At 36.1% G+C, this 20,266-nt stretch overlaps 3 protein-coding genes across 4 annotated transcripts; 1 reads left to right on the top strand and 2 right to left on the bottom strand.

Moving 5' to 3' along the window:
- Window positions 1–368: 368 nt before the first annotated feature.
- LOC106161117 (uncharacterized) lies at window positions 369–4,389 on the bottom strand. The gene is made up of 6 exons (XM_087011851.1): window positions 3,741–4,389; window positions 3,144–3,291; window positions 2,831–2,911; window positions 1,883–2,023; window positions 1,520–1,578; window positions 369–826 (listed from the first exon to the last, which is right to left on the bottom strand). Exons 2-6 carry the CDS (start codon window positions 3,286–3,288, stop codon window positions 740–742), a joined length of 513 nt encoding a protein of 170 aa, XP_086867977.1. The 5' UTR covers window positions 3,289–3,291; window positions 3,741–4,389; the 3' UTR covers window positions 369–739.
- An 885-nt stretch (window positions 4,390–5,274) lies between these two features.
- Window positions 5,275–9,017, bottom strand: LOC106161118 (uncharacterized). The gene is made up of 6 exons (XM_087011852.1): window positions 8,850–9,017; window positions 7,930–8,071; window positions 7,624–7,704; window positions 6,865–7,005; window positions 6,384–6,442; window positions 5,275–5,711 (listed from the first exon to the last, which is right to left on the bottom strand). The coding sequence occupies exons 2-6, from the start codon at window positions 8,066–8,068 to the stop codon at window positions 5,625–5,627; spliced, it is 507 nt and encodes a 168-aa protein (XP_086867978.1). The 5' UTR covers window positions 8,069–8,071; window positions 8,850–9,017; the 3' UTR covers window positions 5,275–5,624.
- Window positions 9,018–10,123: 1,106 nt separating this feature from the next.
- LOC106161152 (E3 ubiquitin-protein ligase TRAF7-like) lies at window positions 10,124–19,504 on the top strand. 2 transcript variants are annotated; one of them, XM_013538022.2, is made up of 15 exons: window positions 10,124–10,461; window positions 11,126–11,244; window positions 11,795–11,944; window positions 12,333–12,436; window positions 12,825–12,946; window positions 13,287–13,393; window positions 14,047–14,173; window positions 14,500–14,641; window positions 15,063–15,167; window positions 15,688–15,765; window positions 16,254–16,340; window positions 16,830–16,965; window positions 17,172–17,320; window positions 18,134–18,253; window positions 18,679–19,504. In XM_013538022.2, exons 1-15 carry the CDS (start codon window positions 10,250–10,252, stop codon window positions 18,721–18,723), a joined length of 1,803 nt encoding a protein of 600 aa, XP_013393476.2. In that variant the 5' UTR covers window positions 10,124–10,249; the 3' UTR covers window positions 18,724–19,504. The 2 variants fall into 2 exon arrangements, with proteins under 2 accessions (XP_013393476.2, XP_013393475.2); XM_013538021.2 differs by lacking the exon at window positions 17,172–17,320 and adding an exon at window positions 17,407–17,555 and having other exon boundaries at window positions 10,139–10,461.
- Window positions 19,505–20,266: the final 762 nt, after the last annotated feature.

The following is a 20,266-nucleotide window of genomic DNA, read 5'->3' as shown; positions in this document are numbered from 1 at the left end:
TTCATATACCTTTGACTGCATGTTGAAACGTTAGGGCAAAAAGCTAGCCTTCATATTGTATTCATTCATATTCATATTCATATTCTATCCCCCCCCCCCCGATGATACATACTAGTATTTGAAACCTGTTGGGCTTTAATAACCACTGCTGTTTTCGTTATTTATAAATTCATCGGTGCAGATCATTTTATTTTGAATTTTATTCACTTTCTTTCTCTCTCTCTCTCTCTCTCTCTCTCTCTCTCTCTCTGTTGTGTGTTTACAAGTAGGCGGTTAATTTTCATGTGTTTATCATGAATAATATGACGCAGGTGATGGGCAGAAGAGAGAAAAACAACAAGACTTGAATAAGAGTAAGAATAAGGCGAGTGGAATTAACACATAACAACTTTTTGAGTGATTATTTTTATTACATATAACAAATTCAACATTAAACCTAAGATCTAATATTCCGTTTATTAGATCTTAGATTAAACCAAGCAGTGGATACGAGTAAGACTTTCATTACAGTCATTCAGATTTTTATCAGCACACTAGCATCGTTCACAAAATATCACACGCCAAAGAACGGCAATTATGATCTTTTATATTCTGGCTAGAGGAGAAGCAAAATCACTGCCATTGGACTAATTTAAAACAAATTTTTAAAATCTTGATTATTAATTGACACCATGAATCATCTCAGCATGCAGAAAATACACAGGAATAATGATTCCCAAGTGTAGAAGTGTACATTTTGCTATGGTTTGATCGACACGTTCACCTCGCCACAAATAAATAGTTGGCCTTTCTCGTTCCATAATCGAGCACGAACAAAGTAATCGCCCTGAAAAAAAAAAGAGCATAACGTTAAAGACATTCTTATTGTGACGAAGATGTTGTCTTTATCTTTTGTTGATGCGCGAGGTAGTAAATATACTCTTCCAGATTATTTATTAAATACTTCCCAGTTGGTACCCGGGCCGCTTAATTTCCATTTCTATCTTTACCTCCTCTATGGACCTTCTCTCGTTTACATTACACGCAGTTTTGTAAGTATCATAAGAGCATGTAAATCAACTCAGTAACTCTACAAAACACTTTCCGCTCCTTATTCACTCATGGCTGTCGATTACTAACATGACACTGTGCCGCCTCCCTCATTTTTATCACCTCATTACGGTTATTTCTAAATGCATTTATATCGTTTAAACGTTTTGATATAAAACTTTGCTGGACATACTAAAAATTTGCTGCTTTTCATTCAAAACCGCTAGATGTACCTATTTTAACAGATGTTCTTATTTTGATATGAAACGTACCTACGTTCTAACATTGTGCTGGTAATGGGTACAATTAAAACACAAACTTTACATGATTACCGAAGAACGTTCATTGCAAAAGCAACAAAACCAAATAAATGCATTGTGTCTAGAAATTACATGCATAATCATAAATTGACAGACGGATAGGCTTAAATAGATAGATAGATTGATAGATGTTGTTTTCATTGTAACGTTACTGTGGCAAGTTAACTTACCGGTGAAACGCCATAGGAAGCCAAATTGGCAATCACCCAAGCGGTTTCATCATACGTTTCTGGGAACAGAAAAGGTAAATGTAAGAAAACAGGCGACTCAATATAACTTTGGCACATTTAAGCCATTACTTTTAATTGGTTCTCATACCCAAAGATTCGAGTTCGGTAGAACATATACTAATTTAGTTAAATTAACTCAATCCATATGATTTTTAAAGACAATTAAGATCACGCACAGGGAAAGTACTGGTATAATGTATATCTACTCAAAACGTTCACAAAATTATTTAAAAAAAAACAAAAACAAAAACAAACAAACAAACAAACAAAAAAAAAAAAAAACAATAATGCGCGATGACTTACTGCCTGCTTGCAAAGGACAAAATTTAGCAAAAAACGGTCCCAGAGTTTTACAGGTGAAATTGTCCTCGTAAGTAATTTGGGGATACTCCATAGGTGGTATATAAACGTCGAGGCTATAATGACCAGCTGATATGCCAACGTCTAAAACAGAGAAATGATAGGAAATATAAAACTATGGCCTATTATTTTGAGTTCCACAGAAAGTTAATTGACTTCTTCTAAATCAGGAAGTTGTTGATGATTGGATTGACAAAGACGTGTGTGTGTGTGTGTGTGTGTGTGTGTGTGTGTGAATAAATATATCTATTTACGTTTTCTGTGTGAATGTAATATGAAAAACGTGCAAAATGTGTTATAAAGTTGCTATATGACCCCATGTCCATAGACACACCATCGGTCTACGTGGATCGACCTAACTCTGCAAGGACTTTCGCTTAGTGAATTAGCTGAACTAAAGAACACGCCTCATTTTTATTCAAGCATATATTCATTTTATTTTCATTATAATTTTCTTAACACTCTATGTTCAACTTCAACACACTTGGTTGCAATCTTAATAAATTATTATTATTAGCCTCCACTTGTTTCCGACGTAATCGTATAGTCAACAGTTTTTGGGTATTCTACATAACACCAGCAGGGGGCATGTCAATCTGTTAAACTGTGTGCATTCAGCTAGAGTCCCCGTGAAGTTGGGTCGATTCACGTAGCCCGATGGTGTTCTTGGGAATGGGGCCTGTGAGTGCGTCTGGCAAATATCAGAACATTATGTTAACGCACTTTGCAATATACTAAGAAAACACACACTCGCTCACTTCAAGCCTTTGTCACAAAATACCTTCTGTTGTTTTTTTTTCTCGTTGATCACTTGTACCCACCCTCGTCATTCATTGCTCTCTCTCACACCCCCTCTCCCTTCTTCCCGTATTTCCATCCCCCACCACTCACCTGGGGTAATGGTAATGTGGAACGTTACGTTATCGCCATCACGCACTTTACTGGGAGAAAACCAAGCGTAGAATTTCTGCCCTGAACAAACAAAGATGAAAAACTTCAGCAATCTACTTATAGATAAGAATTCGCAATTTAAACGATTATCTTATCTTGCGTCTAATCCTTTTCTTTTCCGTATAATTTAATGCACGTTTCATCAAGTTTTCATGTCAGGGATGGTCCACAATTCCTACCCCAACCCTAAAAAGACTCTATATCATAGTAATTTTAGTTGAAATTGAAGAAGCTAAAATGTTTCATTCATCACCTCCACAACTTTTTACAATTCCTTTGTCGCCAGTTTCAGTTTTGCTGGGCTCAAATCGCTGAGATTTTCCCGTGGCTGCAGCCACTAAGCACAACCCCACTATGGCAATCACAGAGCTCAACATGATCCGGCCTTGGGTATTCATAGCCTGTCAACAGAATAACACATGTTCCTATCTTATTTCTTTATTTATAATAATCATTTTTTTGTAATTTATGATTCAGAACTTATTCGTGTCAAACAAACAGTTTGTTATCGCCACTACTTCCCTCTTGATTACTTTATATATATGTACATGCAACTGAATGAAAGTTTATATCTCTAGATAAACATGTAGTTGGTAAAAATCATTTTATTTGGTCGCTTTATATTTCATAAATCAGATTTTTTTCTCTTTTTGTCATAGGCGATCTTGCCTGAAAATCTGCTTTATTTAAAAAGTGGGGTACTGCATTTGCATGTTGATGAAACTTGGCCCAAAAGAGCAACCCAGGCAGTACTACTAAATCAAGGTTCGGAAAAAGACGTCCTTTTAGCAGCACGATAGTACCGCTGCTTCTGTAAATTCTGCCTCGGCAATTTTATAATAATACTCACCTTTTTTTTAGACGTGTCTTTCCGTATTTTTACTGTAAAACTATGATCTTGAATCCTTTCTAAGTCTCTCAAAGCTTCAGGTTATCTGCCAAGCAAGCACAAACGCAAGTAAAACCGATGAATAATCCTTCCAACTTATGACTTCCTCTTTCTATGATCACGTGTCATGTGGATTTTTATCATGTTTCATGATATACTCCGTATATAAGAAAAGAAAAGTCTTCCTGAATGGCTCAAGTCGTCTGGCGGCGAAGTCCAAAATGTTTCCGAAATTGTGCTAAAGTTGATTAAAGCATGAAACTTTCCATAATGAAAAATCATAGGATGTTTGTCAATTTTGGATAGGGAGGCAACAACAAAATTTACTGGCACCCAGTTGAGCAGCTTTTTATAAATTATGATGACTCAGCGTTTTTATGCGCACAAAAATCTCACCAAAGCAAGAACTTACACATCCGTGAGAGCAATGACTGATTATTCCAGACATGTCGATTTTGCTAGTCTTCTTCACTGTCTGCTACCAGTGTACGTTTTGACGGCCATTTTGATATTTCAAACGCGTATAATCATCAGGTGAGCTAACAAGCAGAGTGAAGACATTAGAAGATTTAAAAAATGACATTTTTTTGTGATATACAGTAGTTTTTGGTAACAGTTCTATCAGTCTGTATAAAAGCCTGTTTATATTGGGTCACTGAGCCAGTTTTAATGCATTTTTATGATGCTTTGCTGCAATGAAGCATGTGAGCATAACTGGTTATACTACCATGACTGAAGCAAATTGACCATTTATAGATACAAATAGTGATTTTGTTAGGTGAGACAGCCAAATGAGTGCACCCTTATTTCTGTATTGGTGTGTTTACGATGAATCTGTTGTACTACCTAGTGTGCACCAAATTCACGGGGGCGCTTGTTGAATGCAGTCATGTTAACAGGCTTACACGCCTCCTCTTGTTTCCAACGTATTCGTATGATCACCGGATTTTCTGTATTGTACTAAACAGGAGGATGTCTGTTATTTTCGATAAAATATTAGGTGTACGTTTGTTTTCCTATATGGTATGATCGACATGGTCAACCCTCCACAAATAAGTAGTGGGCCTTTCTTGTTTCATTGTGAAATTAACCTATCGAATTAAAATATATGTGACTTTGACCTTTTTCATATTTTCCTGACACTGAAACAGTCTCTACACACGTTGACTCATAAACAAATTTAACTTTCACTCAGTCACTCCCTATTCATTTACCAGTACTTATTTGATTTACCTGCAATTAGTGAAAGTTTGTCACAAACTTTACAACAGTACTGAATAACAGTCGATCTACAAAGAAATGACATTCATTAAACCTAAAAAAAACAAAGTATCCCGTTTTCGAAAATATTTGTAAGGCTTCTAAGGTTACACAAGTAGGCGGTTGATATTTGTATGTTTATCATAAATGATTTGATGCAGTTCATGGACAGAAAAAAGTTAGAAAAACACTTGAATAAGGATACGTAGAAGGCAGCCGGAATTAACACATACAACTTTTTGAGTGATGTTTTTATTACATATATAACAAACTTAACATCATTTCAAGCAGTGGATACGAGTAAGATTTCAAACACAGACATTCAGATTCTGACAGTCAGTGTCTCTTTTTATCAGCACACTAGTATCGTTCACAAAATATAAATATGACACGGCAAAAAAGGGAATCTCATGATCTTTTATAATTATATTCTGGCTGGAGGAGAAGCAAAATACTACCAGTGGACTGATATACGGGGTGATTTTAAACAATTTTTAAAATCTTGATAATTCATTGATAGCGTGAATTATCTTAGCATGCAGAAAGTACTCAGGAATAATGAAATATGTACACATGTACATTGTGCTATGGTATGATCGACACATTCGCCTCTGCGCAAATAAATAGTTGGCCTCTCTCGTTCCAGAATTGAGCACGAACAAAGTAATCGCCCTGAAAAAAAAAAGAGCGTAACGTTAAAGACATTCTTATTGTGACGAAGATGTTGTCTTTATCTTTTGTTGATGCGCGAGGTAGTAAATATACTCTTCCAGATTATTTATTAAATACTTCCCAGTTGGTACCCGGGCCGCTTAATTTCCATTTCTATCTTTACCTCCTCTATGGACCTTCTCTCGTTTACATTACACGCAGTTTTGTAAGTATCATAAGAGCATGTAAATCAACTCAGTAACTCTACAAAACACTTTCCGCTCCTTATTCACTCATGGCTGTCGATTACTAACATGACACTGTGCCGCCTCCCTCATTTTTATCACCCCATTACGGTTATTTCTAAATGCATTTATATTGCTGAAACATGTTTTGAAATAAAACCTTCCTGGACAAAATTAAAATTTGCTGCTTTTCATTCACAACACATGTACCTGGTATGAAGCGTAGGCTACTTGCGATCTAACGCTGTGCTGACAACGGGCACAATTGATAATCAAAACCCAAATTCTATATGATTACCGAAAAACGTTCATTGCAAAAGGAACAAAAACAAATGAATGCATTGTGTCTAGAAATTACATGCACAATGATAAATTGACAGACGGATAGGCTTAGATAGATAGAAAGATGACATTTTCATATCAACGTCACTGTGGCAAGTTAACTTACCAGGGGAACGCCAAAGACAGCCAAATTGGCAATCACCCAAGAGGTTTCATCATACGTTCCTGGAAATAGAAATGGTAAAAGTCAGAAAACAGTCGGCTCCGCATAACCCTGATACTTTTAAGCCAGATAATTGGTTCTTATTACCCAAAGATTCGACTTTGGTAGAGCAACCACTAATTTAGCCAAATAAAACTCAATCCATAGGATTTGTTCAAGACAATTAAGATCACTCAGGTCAGACCAACGCACAGGAAATGTAGGCTGCTAGTATATCTCCTCTGAAAATCCATATCAAATCACCGTAAAGATCTTTGAGAAATAAATAAGTTATCATAACGTTGCATCTATGAAGATCGACTAAAACGATGTAATATCCTATCAAACTTTATAACGTGATGCATCATTATGAAAATTTATTTATTAGTTTATCTACGCAAAACGTTAGCAAACTTAAAAAAAAACATAATGCACCATGACTTACTGCCTGCCTGCAAAGGACAAAATTTAGCAAGAGACGGTTTGAGAGAATTGCAGTTGGCTCTGTCCTCGTAACCAATCATAGGATACTTTGTTTTTGGTAAATAAATGTCGAGGCTATAACGACCAGCTGATAAGCCAATATCTGAAACAGAGAAATAATAGGAGATATACAATTACGGCCTATTATTTTGAGTTGCACAGAAAGTTCAAGTTGGTTGACTTTTTCTAAATCAGAACGTTGTTGATGATTGGATTAACAAAGACGCGCGCGCGCGTGCGCGCGCGCGCGTCTGTCTGTCTCTTTACGTTTTCTGTGTGAATGCAAACTAAGAATGTGTAAAATGTGTTATTAAGTTGCTATATGACCCCATGTCCATAAACACACCATCAGTCTGCGTAGATCTACCCAACTCTGCGGGAACTGAGTGGCACGCCTCCTATTGTTTCCTGCGTATTCGTATAATCACCAGCGTTTTCTGTATTCTACAGAACGCCAGGAGAAGACGTGTAAATCTCTCCAACTGTTTGCATTCAGCGAGAGTCCTCGCGGAGTTGGGCCGATCCACGTAAACCGATGGTGTCGATGGGAATTGGGCCTATGTGTGCGTCCGGAAAATATCCGAACATTACATTCACGCACTTTGCGTTACACTAAGGCAACACGCACTCGCTTACTTTTAGCCTTTGTCACATAATACCTCCTCTCTCACACCCCCACCCTCCCTCTCTCCCTCCTGCATTTCAATTCCTCGCCACTCACCTGGCGTGATAGTCATGTGGAACGTTACGTTGTCACCATCACGCACTCTAGTGGGAGAAAACCATGCAGAAAATTTCTGGCCTGAAAAAAAAAGAAAAAGAAAAGCTTCCGCAATCTACCTACAAATAAGGATTCGCTAGTAAAACGATTATCTAACATTTCTTCCTGGTGCCGTAAAATTTAATGCGCATTTCGTCAATTTTCAGGTCACGAGTGGTCCACAGTTTCTAACCCCAACCCCAATAAGATTGTATATAATAATGATTTTAGTAGAAATTGAAGAAGCTAAAATATTTCATTCATTACCTCCACAACTTGTTACAACTCCCCTGTTGCCAGTTCCAGTTTTGCTGGGCTCAAATCGCCGGGATTCTCCCGCGGCTGCAGCCACTAAGCACAACCCCACCACAGCAAAGCTCAACATGATCAGCCCTTTGGTGTTCATTGCCTGTCAACAGAATAATACACACGTTCCTATTTTATTTATTTTTCTACAATTTATTATATACTCCAAACTTATTCATGTCACATAAATACCAGCACTGCCATGGCCAGGTGTTAACCCCCCCCCCTTTATTTGTCCGCTATCAGCTCTCTCTCTCTCTCTCTCTCTCTCTCTCTCTCTCTCTCTCTCTCTCTATATATATATATATATATATATATATATATATATATATATGCTGATGAAGGCATTGTCACACCTAGCGTATAGTACTCACGTATGATAAAAAAACTGTACGTAGACAATTGCAACAGATTCGTTAGACTTACATCGTATACGCAGGCAAACGTTTGTGTGCCATCGCATACCCGGATGGAATGTTTTGAACATGTTCAAAAACTATTTCGTACGCTCCTTGTATCTTCGATCGTTTATTGAATACATTAGAAACAGGGTGACTTCATAAGTTCAAATTGTGTGTGTACATGTGTAACAGAGGTCACACGTTTTTATGTTAGGTTTGACAGAACCTTGAGCAGGTACATGCAGACCTACATCTAGACCGGGACAGCAGGTATATGTAGACCTACCCTTTTTTGGAATGCCAGCCATGGGAAACAAACCCGGCCTAGAGCTGCACCAGACGCTACCAGAAGAGCAATCCAGACAGAATTACTAAATCAGGATTCAGGAAAACCCCTTCTTTAAACAACACAAGACTACCTCTGCTTCCTCAAATTTGTAAACAAATTGTGCCGCGCCAAGTTTATGATAATATACTCACCTTCTTTTGATCGTGTCTCTCCGTATTTTTACTTGAATAAAATTATCTGGTATCCTTTCAATGTCTCTCAAAATTTTTGACACGTCTGATGTGTTTAGCACCTCAAGTTAATCTGTCAAGCAAACGCAAACACAAGCAAAACCGGGGCGAGAAATCTTTTAAACTTCCTCTTTCGATTCTATTGACACCTGTGTCGTGTGGATTTTCATCATGTTACTTGATATAGCCCGTAAATAAGAAAAGGAAAGAAAAGTCTCCCTGAATGCCTGAAGGGCGATTATTCATAGCTAAGGTCGAATATACATATTTTGGGTCCTAGTTTAAAGAATAAAATTCAAGAGCATAAAACATTATTTACTAGTCAAATACCCCCTAGCTTTCTTGCGTCTTTAAAACCCCATTGTACCAGAGGTGTATGCAACTAATCAGCAAACTAATGTTTTCTGTTAGTTTATGTTGAGAAACAACAAATCAACAACTAAAGACGGCTACAGACTTATCCACAGAGGGTCATACATGTACAGTATGTATGAGTCCCGTTTAAAAAAGTTCTCATGTCAAAAGTTGATCACGATTTTAAGATATGACTTTAAGATCGAGAAAGGTTTGCTGTAGTCTCTGTAGTGTGTGTACATGTAGATTATACATGTACTTGGATTCACGGTGATACAATGTACTTGTTGTCATACCATTCTGTAGTAAATTATTTTGTAAATATAGGCCTACCCTAATTTATTCTATTGTTATAGAAAACGATCACCAAATGTCACTTAAATCGGGATATTCAATATATACTAGTACTATAGTAGCTCAGCCCCTGGGACATATTTTATTGAAACATTCGGGACTAAAAAAAGCCAAGATATGTACATTGTACTAGTACTACATGTAGTAGTTACTCTGTGCACAAATTATGTACTAGAATTTTGAATGTGGGCCTACAGGGTACATGCGAGAAATGACCAAATCTCCAAAATGTGATGTACCTACTCAACGACGGCTGCTTTCGGCTTGATAATTCAACTCTCACAATTCGTGTCAACAAGTTATTTTAGAGAATAACATTATATTTTGTTGAATGGGAATATTAATTTGACATGCAGTAGGCCTACCCAGTAGGCCTACATTGCACTGTAGCACAGTGCATAAATCTCTATAAAATTGCGAATTTCCTTTAAAAAGGGACGGGTAAGTGGTAGTATAATGACAATTTTCCCTTCTTCTTCACAGGGAAAGGGGATAAACATGATAAAAACTAGACACTATTGAAGGACTGTTTGTACAAAGTCACACAGGTGAGATAAAAACAACCAGGAAGTGAAAGGCGCAAAGTCTGACCTAGTTTCTCGCCCTACCATTGGTCAGCAGTTTGGCAACACCTGCGACCTACTTACGCAGTCATGGCGGAAGAGAGAACACCAACAAGGTTCACGCAGCCAATTAACTCGCATTTACTCTGTCCCTTGTGTAAGAAATTGTTTACCGACCCGGTGATTAGTGTCGTGTGCGGGCATACATTTTGTAGGGCGTGCATCTCGGGTCTACAGAGAGGTGAAACAGGAGCAAAATGCCCGATTGATGAGAGGACGTTCACCGAGTTGGTGCCGAACAGGTGGGTCAGTTACATTTACAGTAGTTACTAGTTAGATCTGCGCTGTTTTTCTTGAATGGGGTGCCGCTGGTAGATCCGGTAAGGAAAAAAGAGAAGGGGAGAATGTGAATGGTCCTTTTTTATTTGGGCTTAGGGCTGTAGCATATTCGATTACTTATTACAAATCATACGTACTGATCGATACATTTACATGTGTATCGGCCTAGTACAGGTGCATGTACATGCACATACAGTACTTTACCTACTTGTAAGTAGCATTGTGTGTATCAGTGGTTTATGATGTAATATTACCTGGGAGACATTTCCTGTATGTACATGAATTTGAAAAATGAGTATATTATTTATACTAGTACCAGCTAGTACATGTACAGTACCTGTATCTCATGCATTGCATCAAATCAAAGCACTGCCTGAGATACTTGTAAATAAATATATTATATATACCAGATGCATAACCACCTGTTTTTATGTTCTAATGAACACATTATGCAAATACATGTATATACATGTAGTTCATACATGTGTATCTGAGGCTTTAAATACTGGTAGGAGCAGCAACGAATGAGTCTCCATGCAATAGATGCATATGCATACTTTATTTGTAAGCATACCTGCACTTTGTTTATATCCCTGAAAGTTATCAGTACCCTTTTGTCCCATCCAGGGCTGTCCTTGGCCAAATAGAGGATCTTGAGATCTACTGTCGCCATGGGTTGACTTGGTCTGAAGATGAGCATGAATTCGTGCTGGAGCCTTCTGGCTGCCCAGAGAAAATCAATTTAGGTGTGTATAAGAATGCATTCAGAGCAGCAGAGTAATGGATCCACAGATCAAATGTTGCTGACCCATTTGAATGCTTGTTCCTTAATTCCCGAGGGGAATCTATACAGTGTCTAAACTTTTTAGTGGGTTGCCATATTTGATCTGCGGATCTGTTAGTCGGCTGTTCTGAATGTGCTCTAAGAGATGTGGCTGCGTTAATTCAAGGCCCAGGTTGTTCATGGTAATGTTTGCCTCAGTGTTTAAAGAAGGCACATTTTAATGGCAAAACAGAAAGGTTTGGCAAGTGTTTTTGCCTGCATCCTTTACTGATGGCATTGTAAATGTGTTGAAAGGTTTTAATTTAGTTATTTTGATCTTAAGTACAAAGAAAATTATTGGTTTCAATAAAGTGATGAATTTTGAAATTTAAATCTTATTTGCTGGTTAATTTTAAGTTAAGCTTATACTCTCTACGGACACACACATTTCCCTCTTTGTTTCTTTTCTCTTTTACTCAATAAGTAAGTCTTATTTTATGTAATTATTTATGTCCCACCTTTCTTTGTTCTAGGTAACAGACTTCACCATGAGGAGAGGTGTCAGTATGCCTGGATCACTTGCCCTAACAGTGAGGGGAAGTTCTGTGGTAAAATGCGTAGGAAAGAGCTAGAGCACCACTTATTGTCATGCTGTCATCATAAATGTTCACATAAAGATAAAGGTGGGCTTCCTAAAATTTTGTCTACAAAGTGGAAACATTCTTAGCTTGTTGTGAAAAAATCTGTCAATTGTCACTCTTGGTGTTAAGATGTTTGGTAAGGATTTTTATTAAGTGATGATGAAAATGAAGAAATTTTAAGGTATTTCTAAAAAAGGTAAGGGCGAATTTTGAATTTTGATCAATTCTGGCAGTGTAATAGAAACATGTCATAAATAAGTATGATAGATACCCTATTTAGAGATTTAATTTATGATTATTGATAAGTTAATTATATTGTTTTTAAAAAGTTCTCTGAGAAAACAAATGTTAAAGAGTGAACATGATTTTTTTCTAGTGTCACATGCAAAATCTTTTTTGAGTGGTTTTAACTTTTGATGTTTATTTCTAGGTTGCAGTTTTACGGGAACTAAATCCGGTGTCTTGGACCATTTGAAGATTTGTGGATTTCGTGCTCTACAGGGTCTTCATTCTTATACAAATTCAGCGAAACAGGTGCTTGAAAATATCAGATTTGATTGTTACAATAGAGGGTTTATTGTGATTTTTCAATTGATTGTTTACTTTAAAGGATAGCAGAGACCTCAGAAAGTACTACCGTTGAATAATAAAACATGACTCTAAATGAATTGCACATGGAGATTTTTTACAATTTAATAAATTTTAATTAAAATAAGTGTTAAACTATTGTCAATTTGGACCAATTGAAACATGTCAACAATTTATCTAATTAAAATATTCTCTTGGCAGATTGTTGTTGTGAGCTTCTATAGATATTAACAAATGTATTGTGTTTTGTGTTTAACTTATTTTATCAATGTTAGTTATGTTATAATAGTTTATTTTTATTCCTTCATATTTTAATTAATGCAATTTATTTAAGCTTGAAGATTTGAAACAGGAAAATTTTAAACTGAAGCAATCAGTGAATGAGCTAACAAGTAGAGTGAAGACATTAGAGGATCAAAAATTAACAATGTCTTCACAAATAGAAAATTGTTTGAGGTAAAGAGACAACATTCACAACCTCCTTACAATATCTATAACGAAATTCATAGATCTTTCTATTGAACTTATGTTTATAATTCTGTGATTCATTTGGTACTTATACAGAGTTCAAAATTGTTATTTTGATATCATAAACTCATGCCCATTACAAAAAGGAAAAAATCAGTCCTGCACTTACTGTATGTGGTGATCCTTGGTAGACTTTAATCCTACAACTGTTTTTGGTGAATTTTAAGGACACTTTCTAAGCAGTTCAGGTCGGATAGGGAATAATATACTTCTCACTTATTGTATTCGGTTTTTGTAAATTTTTATTTGTTACTTTTACCATTTTTAGTGTTCTGGCATCCTTACAGCAAAAGTATGACTCCCTCTCAGCAACCAACAATACCAAGAATGATGCCCAGACAAATATGTCCAATATGGAGAAACGGCGGAGTAGGGGTAAGATGTAGTGGTTTTTCTTCAGCATGTTTTCAACTGAAAAAAATATAGCTTTTGTGTTTCATGTGCTTTGATGTTTCATGTGTTTCATATTTTCATTGGCCACAAGTAACATTATCAACACAGTTGAAGTATTTCATGCAGTGATTTCTGTCAGTCAGAATTCCTAGTTGTCAAGTAGTTTTTGGTAACAGCTCTATCAATCAGTATGAAAGCTTGTTTATACTGGGCTTCTGAGCCAGTTTTGATGCATTTTAATTATGCCAGCTTTGCTAGGCTGAAGCCAGTTGATCCCTGTCTACATGGATAAAATTTTGTTAGGTGAGACAGCCAAGTGATTGTGCCCTTATGTCTGCATTGGTGTGTTCACAATGAATCTATTGTACTAGCCATTGTGCATTAACTCCATGGGGACTCTCACTGAATGCAGTCAGATTTACAAATTAAATAGCCTCCTCTTGTTTCCAATGTTCTTTCAGCTTTTCTGTATTTTACTTAACTCCACTATTTATCAAAGTTTCTCAGTACTAATCACATCTTATGTTACAGTACGCTCAGACATGAAGCATATAAAAACTATTTATAACATGTTTAATAACAAGATATATGGTTTGATTTTTACATGCCTGACAACAGAAGTCTGATATTTTAAGGTTCGTATGGGATGGCTCGGACCACGTCCACCTCGTCACTGGGGAGTCCTGTGTCCAGTCCCTTGGGCAGTCCCAAGTATGAAAAGTGGGTCATGCCTTTCACTTTCAAGTGCATGGGGACTTTGAGGTAATTTGTCAGACTGGAAACATTTTTTTTCATTTGATAACAATGCTCCTAGAAAATATAATTGTAATCTGCACACAAAAAACAGAGGATTGTTTGTGTCAAAATAATGTTGTTTTGTGGTAAATAATTTCAAATATTGATTAGAAAATGTAAAATGAAAAAAAAGAGATCCAGAGAAGAATTTCAGTATCTCCTTAATAAAGGCTACTCAACTGATGAAGATGGTCTTGACAGACATCAAAATATTGGAGCTGAACAATTTCAGTGTTAGCTGCCAATTTAAGAAAATCAATTTGCCCTTAAAAAAGTAGTTAACTTTATTTCAGAGGTCACCAAGGGGCGGTACACTGTATGGCACGTTATGGAAACAAGTTGTTCAGCAGTGGCGCAGACAAACTCCTCAAAGTGTGGAACCTTCATGCACTGGCTAAGGGGTGCATACAGTCTGTGAAAGCTCATATTGATACGGTAAGGATAAGAATGAGTTAAGTTTGCACAGTTGCAGTCTGTTAGACCTAATACTGATATGATAAATTAGAGTAGAATAAAGTAGATATCAATTTCCTTATTATTTTAATGAAAATTTATTTATTTCAACACATGTTAGTACATGCTGTGAACTAGAACAGTGACAAAAAAGTTTTATAATGTTTACAATGACTTGGATATTGTAAATTAATAATCAACCTGTTTCAAGGATCTAGGCAAAATCTAGCAAACACATTCACATCAGTTTGCTAACTTTTAATTAATTTTTAAACTTTATTTTAATGAATATTAGGCACTGCAGCAAAATGACACATAATAGATTAAATTTGCATGATTTACTCATATTTTAATGTCTAAATTTGCTTGACACCAAATGAGTAGTTTTTATTCCTTTTTCTAGGTGCATACTGTAGCAGTTGGGGAGGGCTGCTTATACAGTGCAGGAGCAGATTTTACCATCAAGAGGTGGAATATTGAAACTCTTGAAGAACAGCAAGTAGCACAGGTGTGTCTGTCTGCAAGTGTGTTTGCATGTGTGAGTGTGTGTGTATGTGTGTGTGTGTAACTGCATGTCTTTTGGAAAGCACGAGAGAGAGAGAGAGAGAGAGAGAGAGAGAGAGAGAGAAGAAAAAGGAGGGAGCTTCTTGAAAGGAATCAACATCTTAAATGTCTGTTGCCAATGGTGAACAGTCACTGAAACAACTTATGTTACTCGATAAAATGTAAATGTAAATTATTCTGTTTGTTGGGTGACCTTATAAAAGACATATATCACTGTGGGGTTCCTTTTTAAATTTATTATAAGATGTGCATGACTTCAATCCATGGTGATGGTAATGTATTGAGTATGTGCCAAATGGTCATTTTAATTTAATTTATAAAATGCCCATTTGATGACTCTCTGCATGTATGCACAATACATAATACTAATACAGTACATATTAAGTTACTTTCACAAAATGTGTTACATACCAGCATCTTAGTTACTACATATATTTATCATTTTCATGCTTTGTTGTTTTTAGAGTGCTCATGAAAATGTGATATGTGCCATGGTTTGCTGTGGGGAGTATCTGTTCACATCTTCCTATGCCACAATCAAGGTAGGTATGGAAACTGTAACATTGTTGAGAAGAATGCTACACTGATCTCATGAGAACCTCACTTGATTTAGAATTGTCCAGTTTTTATAAATAGAGTTATGAAGGTTTTAGTTGCTGTTCAGTGTTCATAAACAAACAATATTAAATGTTGTATACAAGTACTGTACATCGAGATGCAGCATGTTGTATCTTTTTTTGAGATGCAAAAATGCATTGACTGGGTTTTCACTCTTTATAAACAAAAAAATATTAAATGGTGATTTATGAGTACTGTATGTTTAGATCCAGTATATTGTATCTTCTTTTTAAGCTGCAAAAACATGAAATCACCATACTAAATTCCATTATTCAGTTTTAGAGATTCTAATTAAATGCAAACAATTAGAAAATGGACATAAAATTCTTTGGTTTCAGCAATTTGGAATGAGATTTTTCATGACATGTCTTAGAGTTATATTATAGTACAACCTAATGTTCTCCTGTTTCAGGTTTGGGATGCCACATCTCTGAGTCCCTTACACTCCATAGATGGTTTATATCACTGGGTTAGAGCACTGGCCCTGTCACAGTCCAAGGTAACAATCAACTTAGTTTAAGGACCTTCCTCATATGTGGGAGTTTCAGGGGCAGATCCAGAGAAATTTTCTGACAGTCTTCCAAATTATCTAAGTATGTGATCCATCCTCCAATTTTGACCTCCTTTCAACAGAAAGTAGACTATGTGGCTACTGTCATTCTCTTTATATCATTAAGAATTGAATAGATCTGAGCAATGTAAAAATTTCCCCTAAGAGCTAGGATCAACAGAAGCTTTTTTATGGATCTTGCTACCAGTCAAGCCAGCCTGATGTATCCAAGTGTGCAATGCAAGTGTAGCAATGACATACATGTGAATGTTTGAATTCTGTGGCTGCTTTATGTAATAATATAGATTATCTGATTGGTTATTCCAAACTTAGGCCACAATTTGGCTCACCTGGTCTAAAATACTGTTTTGGTAATAGATACAAGTTTGACACCCTTTTACAGGTACAAAAATTATAGACAGATGCTTTTTATTTCAGGATAAAGTCTACAGTGGCTCACACAATACAATAGAGATATGGGATAGCACAGGGAAATTTAACCTTAAAGGGAAAATAGATCACCAATTTGGATCCATTTACTCACTGGTGGTAACTCAGCAATATATCATAGCAGGTAGATTTTTAAGAACTTCATCAATATTATGTAATTTTTTCAGTGACATTGAATTAAATTTTAACATCTTTTAGTAAAATTAAATTTAATTTGCTGTTTCAGATATCCCTTTTTTTTAAATGTGAATTTTTTTCTAATGGATATTGAGAAAATAATATTTAGAATAAACCAGTTACGGACCTGGTTTTCTTTTCTGCTGTTGCTAGGCACATATAATCAAAACATTCGGCTGTTTGATGTCTTTACACATCTACATGTAAACACTCTGTTCGGCCATGTTGGTGTTGTTGGGAGCCTGGTGGCGGCCTCTTCTGGTCGATTTCTGTTCTCAGGATCAGGTGATGCCGTCATTCAGGTTTGTTTATACTTACCTTATTGCACATATATATAATTCCTACAGAAACTGCTGGTGATTCAGCATTTTCTTTTTACGGAATCCAGGTACATACAATCGCTGCGTACAGCTGTTTGATGTTAATTCTTATGAACACATGCAATCTCTGAAAGGCCACATTGGGTGTGTGCGTGGGCTGGTCGTGTCCCCCTCAGGCCGCTTTCTTTTCACAGCCTCTGATGATCATACAATTCAAGTGAGTTCATGTGTGTTGTAGCTAGGTTATGTGGGTGTTTTGTTAGTATTCTTGATGGGAAAATTTGTATAATCATTTTTTGCTTGCTCACTGACTGTTTATATAGTTTGCTGATAACTGCTAGAGGTGGCCTTGGAGATATTTGAATGACTTACCAAAGCAAGATATTTACTAATTACTCCTCTATCTGTTTAATGGGTGTGTGTGTGTGTGTGTGTGTGTGTGTGTAGGATATCTAGTATATTATACATAGGCCTAGATGTGTCTAAGATATCTAGTATAGCTAGATGTATCCAAAGTATGTAACAGTTGCCACATTTGATAGAAGGAAAAAAGTGGTGAGGTCCCTTGATACTCTGATTTGCAAAGTATCTTAAGACAACAGTGACAAGTATTCAATTAATAAATCGAAAGAACTTTGTTTAGAGCGGTTACTGGTGAAATACACCATTACTTTTGGCTTCACCAAAGCCAATTTAACTGCATTATTCATTATAGAGAATTTGTTTTCTAAACAAAGATGGATATAAAGGCAAAAGGCATTTACTGAGACTGTGACCACCTAATGTATTCTTCAGGTTTGGAATCTTGAGAACAATCTCCCCATTATGAGCCTGTCTCGCCACGAGGGTCCAGTCAATGCACTAACGCTACATGGGGACTTCTTGCTCTCAGGGTCTGATGACACTGAAATCAAGGTGGGCTTTTTCTTTATTTTATTATTTATTAATGGATTATAATTATAGCTATATGGGGATTTTTGTTGTCTGGGTCAGATGATACAGATGATACAATTTTTTTGTTTATTTTTTATAAATGTATTATAGTAGCTGTCCACTTATTGTACTTGGTTTTATCAAAATTTTCTGGGTCTATTTTTTTATAATAATTGTTTTTTATGTGGTTTCTTCTTTTGCAATAATACTTCTGAAAAATGTTATTTCACTTATTTTGGGTTAAATTCGAAGTAATAAGGTTTCATTAATGGACTTTCTTTCTGTATACAGAAAGCTAAAGATAAGGAATGGATTAAGAAGCTATACAGTTGAATGAACAGGTCAACAAATTGTTTATATACTTTGAAGTATATGGTGAAAAAATGATAAAATGTTTTCCATTCCAGGTATTCAAACACTTTGAAATGCAGATGGGATTTACGCCCACCTAATTTGACGTAGCAAGTGGACAACATACACAGCCCTTGTACATTCAGCTTATCATTTCTGGACATATTACATATCTGACTCCCTGGCCATCTGTCATATTGAAGAATGAATGATGATACATTCATAGACATTGCCTATGATTGTGGTTCAGCCCAAAATGTGCTTACTCCCTGAAGAATAAGAAGAACAATAACAAGAAGTCAGATATCCATTTACAATATGGGCTCAGCTCCGAAGGACAGGACTAATATGCTCCAATGCTAATTATGCTCAACACTGCTTTTTTTACTCATTCCTATAGATATAATAATATTTACAGTTTCCAAAATCTCTTGCCAAAATATAGATTCTTGAATTATGTTATGTACTTATTGATGTCATCATTAGTGTTTTAATAAGAAGCCATTACATATTTTTACAATAACAGATACAATGTTGGTGTTTTGTTCTGAAAGACCAACATTTTGGATATTTTTTTTAACAATTATTTATCCAAGATGTAATTTTAATTGTGTATCTACCATTGTTTCCTTAAGGATAGGTTTTATATATAATTATAGGTATTTCATTGTGGACAGAATATATTTTAAATACACTTAAATATACACAAAACGGTGGAAACCTTGCTTAAATGAATATTTACTGTGATATGTTTTACTTGCTACAAATTGTACATTGTTTTTATATTCTATATATATATTAGAGTAAAAATATTCCCAAGCATTCTCTGTAAAAACTATGTCATACATTTTTATAAAATAAAATCTTATGGGTGCAAATCAGGAGCTGTGTCTGTATGTAGTCTAAAACCACACATTTTCCGTGTGATAAATTAATTGATAAAGTCGACTGCTGAACAAATTGTTTTGTGTCCACTGCGCATTAACTATCGCGGTGCGTTAAGTGCACGTATATGTAGAGGTGTTCCAGTATAAATGTAACCCAAAAACGTGATCGTCATTTATTTTCTGTCTATATACTATATATAAAACATGTTTCTGAAAACTACAAAAGTTTGCAAATCTAGTGCTATAAACAACATGTCAATACCTTTACTTGCAATCATTTTATCGTTATTTAAAAACGTGGCCCAAAGTAGGCCTATTCCGTTGTGTTGAACACACACTTAAATTTTATGAGCGAAGTTGTGACTTTGATACAATATTCATTTGTTATAGCTCTGATTTTTGAGCGATTGCTGCCTTTAGCAGTGAGGGTGTTCCTGTGGACTCGGTCCTTCAGACACCTCCGAGGGAACCCAACCGACTCATCAACTTCAAACGCCTACCTGAGTGGTGTCGGCATTCCCCCTACACCCTACTTTTAAAAATATACCAACAGTATCACTGAATCAGATCTGGGCAGGTCCAAATCATAAATATTGATTTGTGAGAAAAATGACGAGCCCACTGCTCATTTGCACCCTCGGGGGTTCAAAGTTTCACGGGCGACGTGATGCCTCGTTTCATGCACATTGATAACCCGTTTTGATGTAATTTTATGATTTTATACATGGCTATGGCGATAAATTGGCGGGAGAGCTGG

The sequence above is a fragment of the Lingula anatina genome, chromosome 4 (genome assembly GCF_051362555.1).
Source record: "Lingula anatina isolate TDL-2025a chromosome 4, LinAna3.0, whole genome shotgun sequence".
In the NCBI taxonomy this organism is placed as follows: domain Eukaryota; kingdom Metazoa; phylum Brachiopoda; class Lingulata; order Lingulida; family Lingulidae; genus Lingula; species Lingula anatina.
The sequence above is the reverse complement of the archived record's forward strand: the minus strand, read 5'-3'. Positions and strand labels throughout refer to the sequence as shown.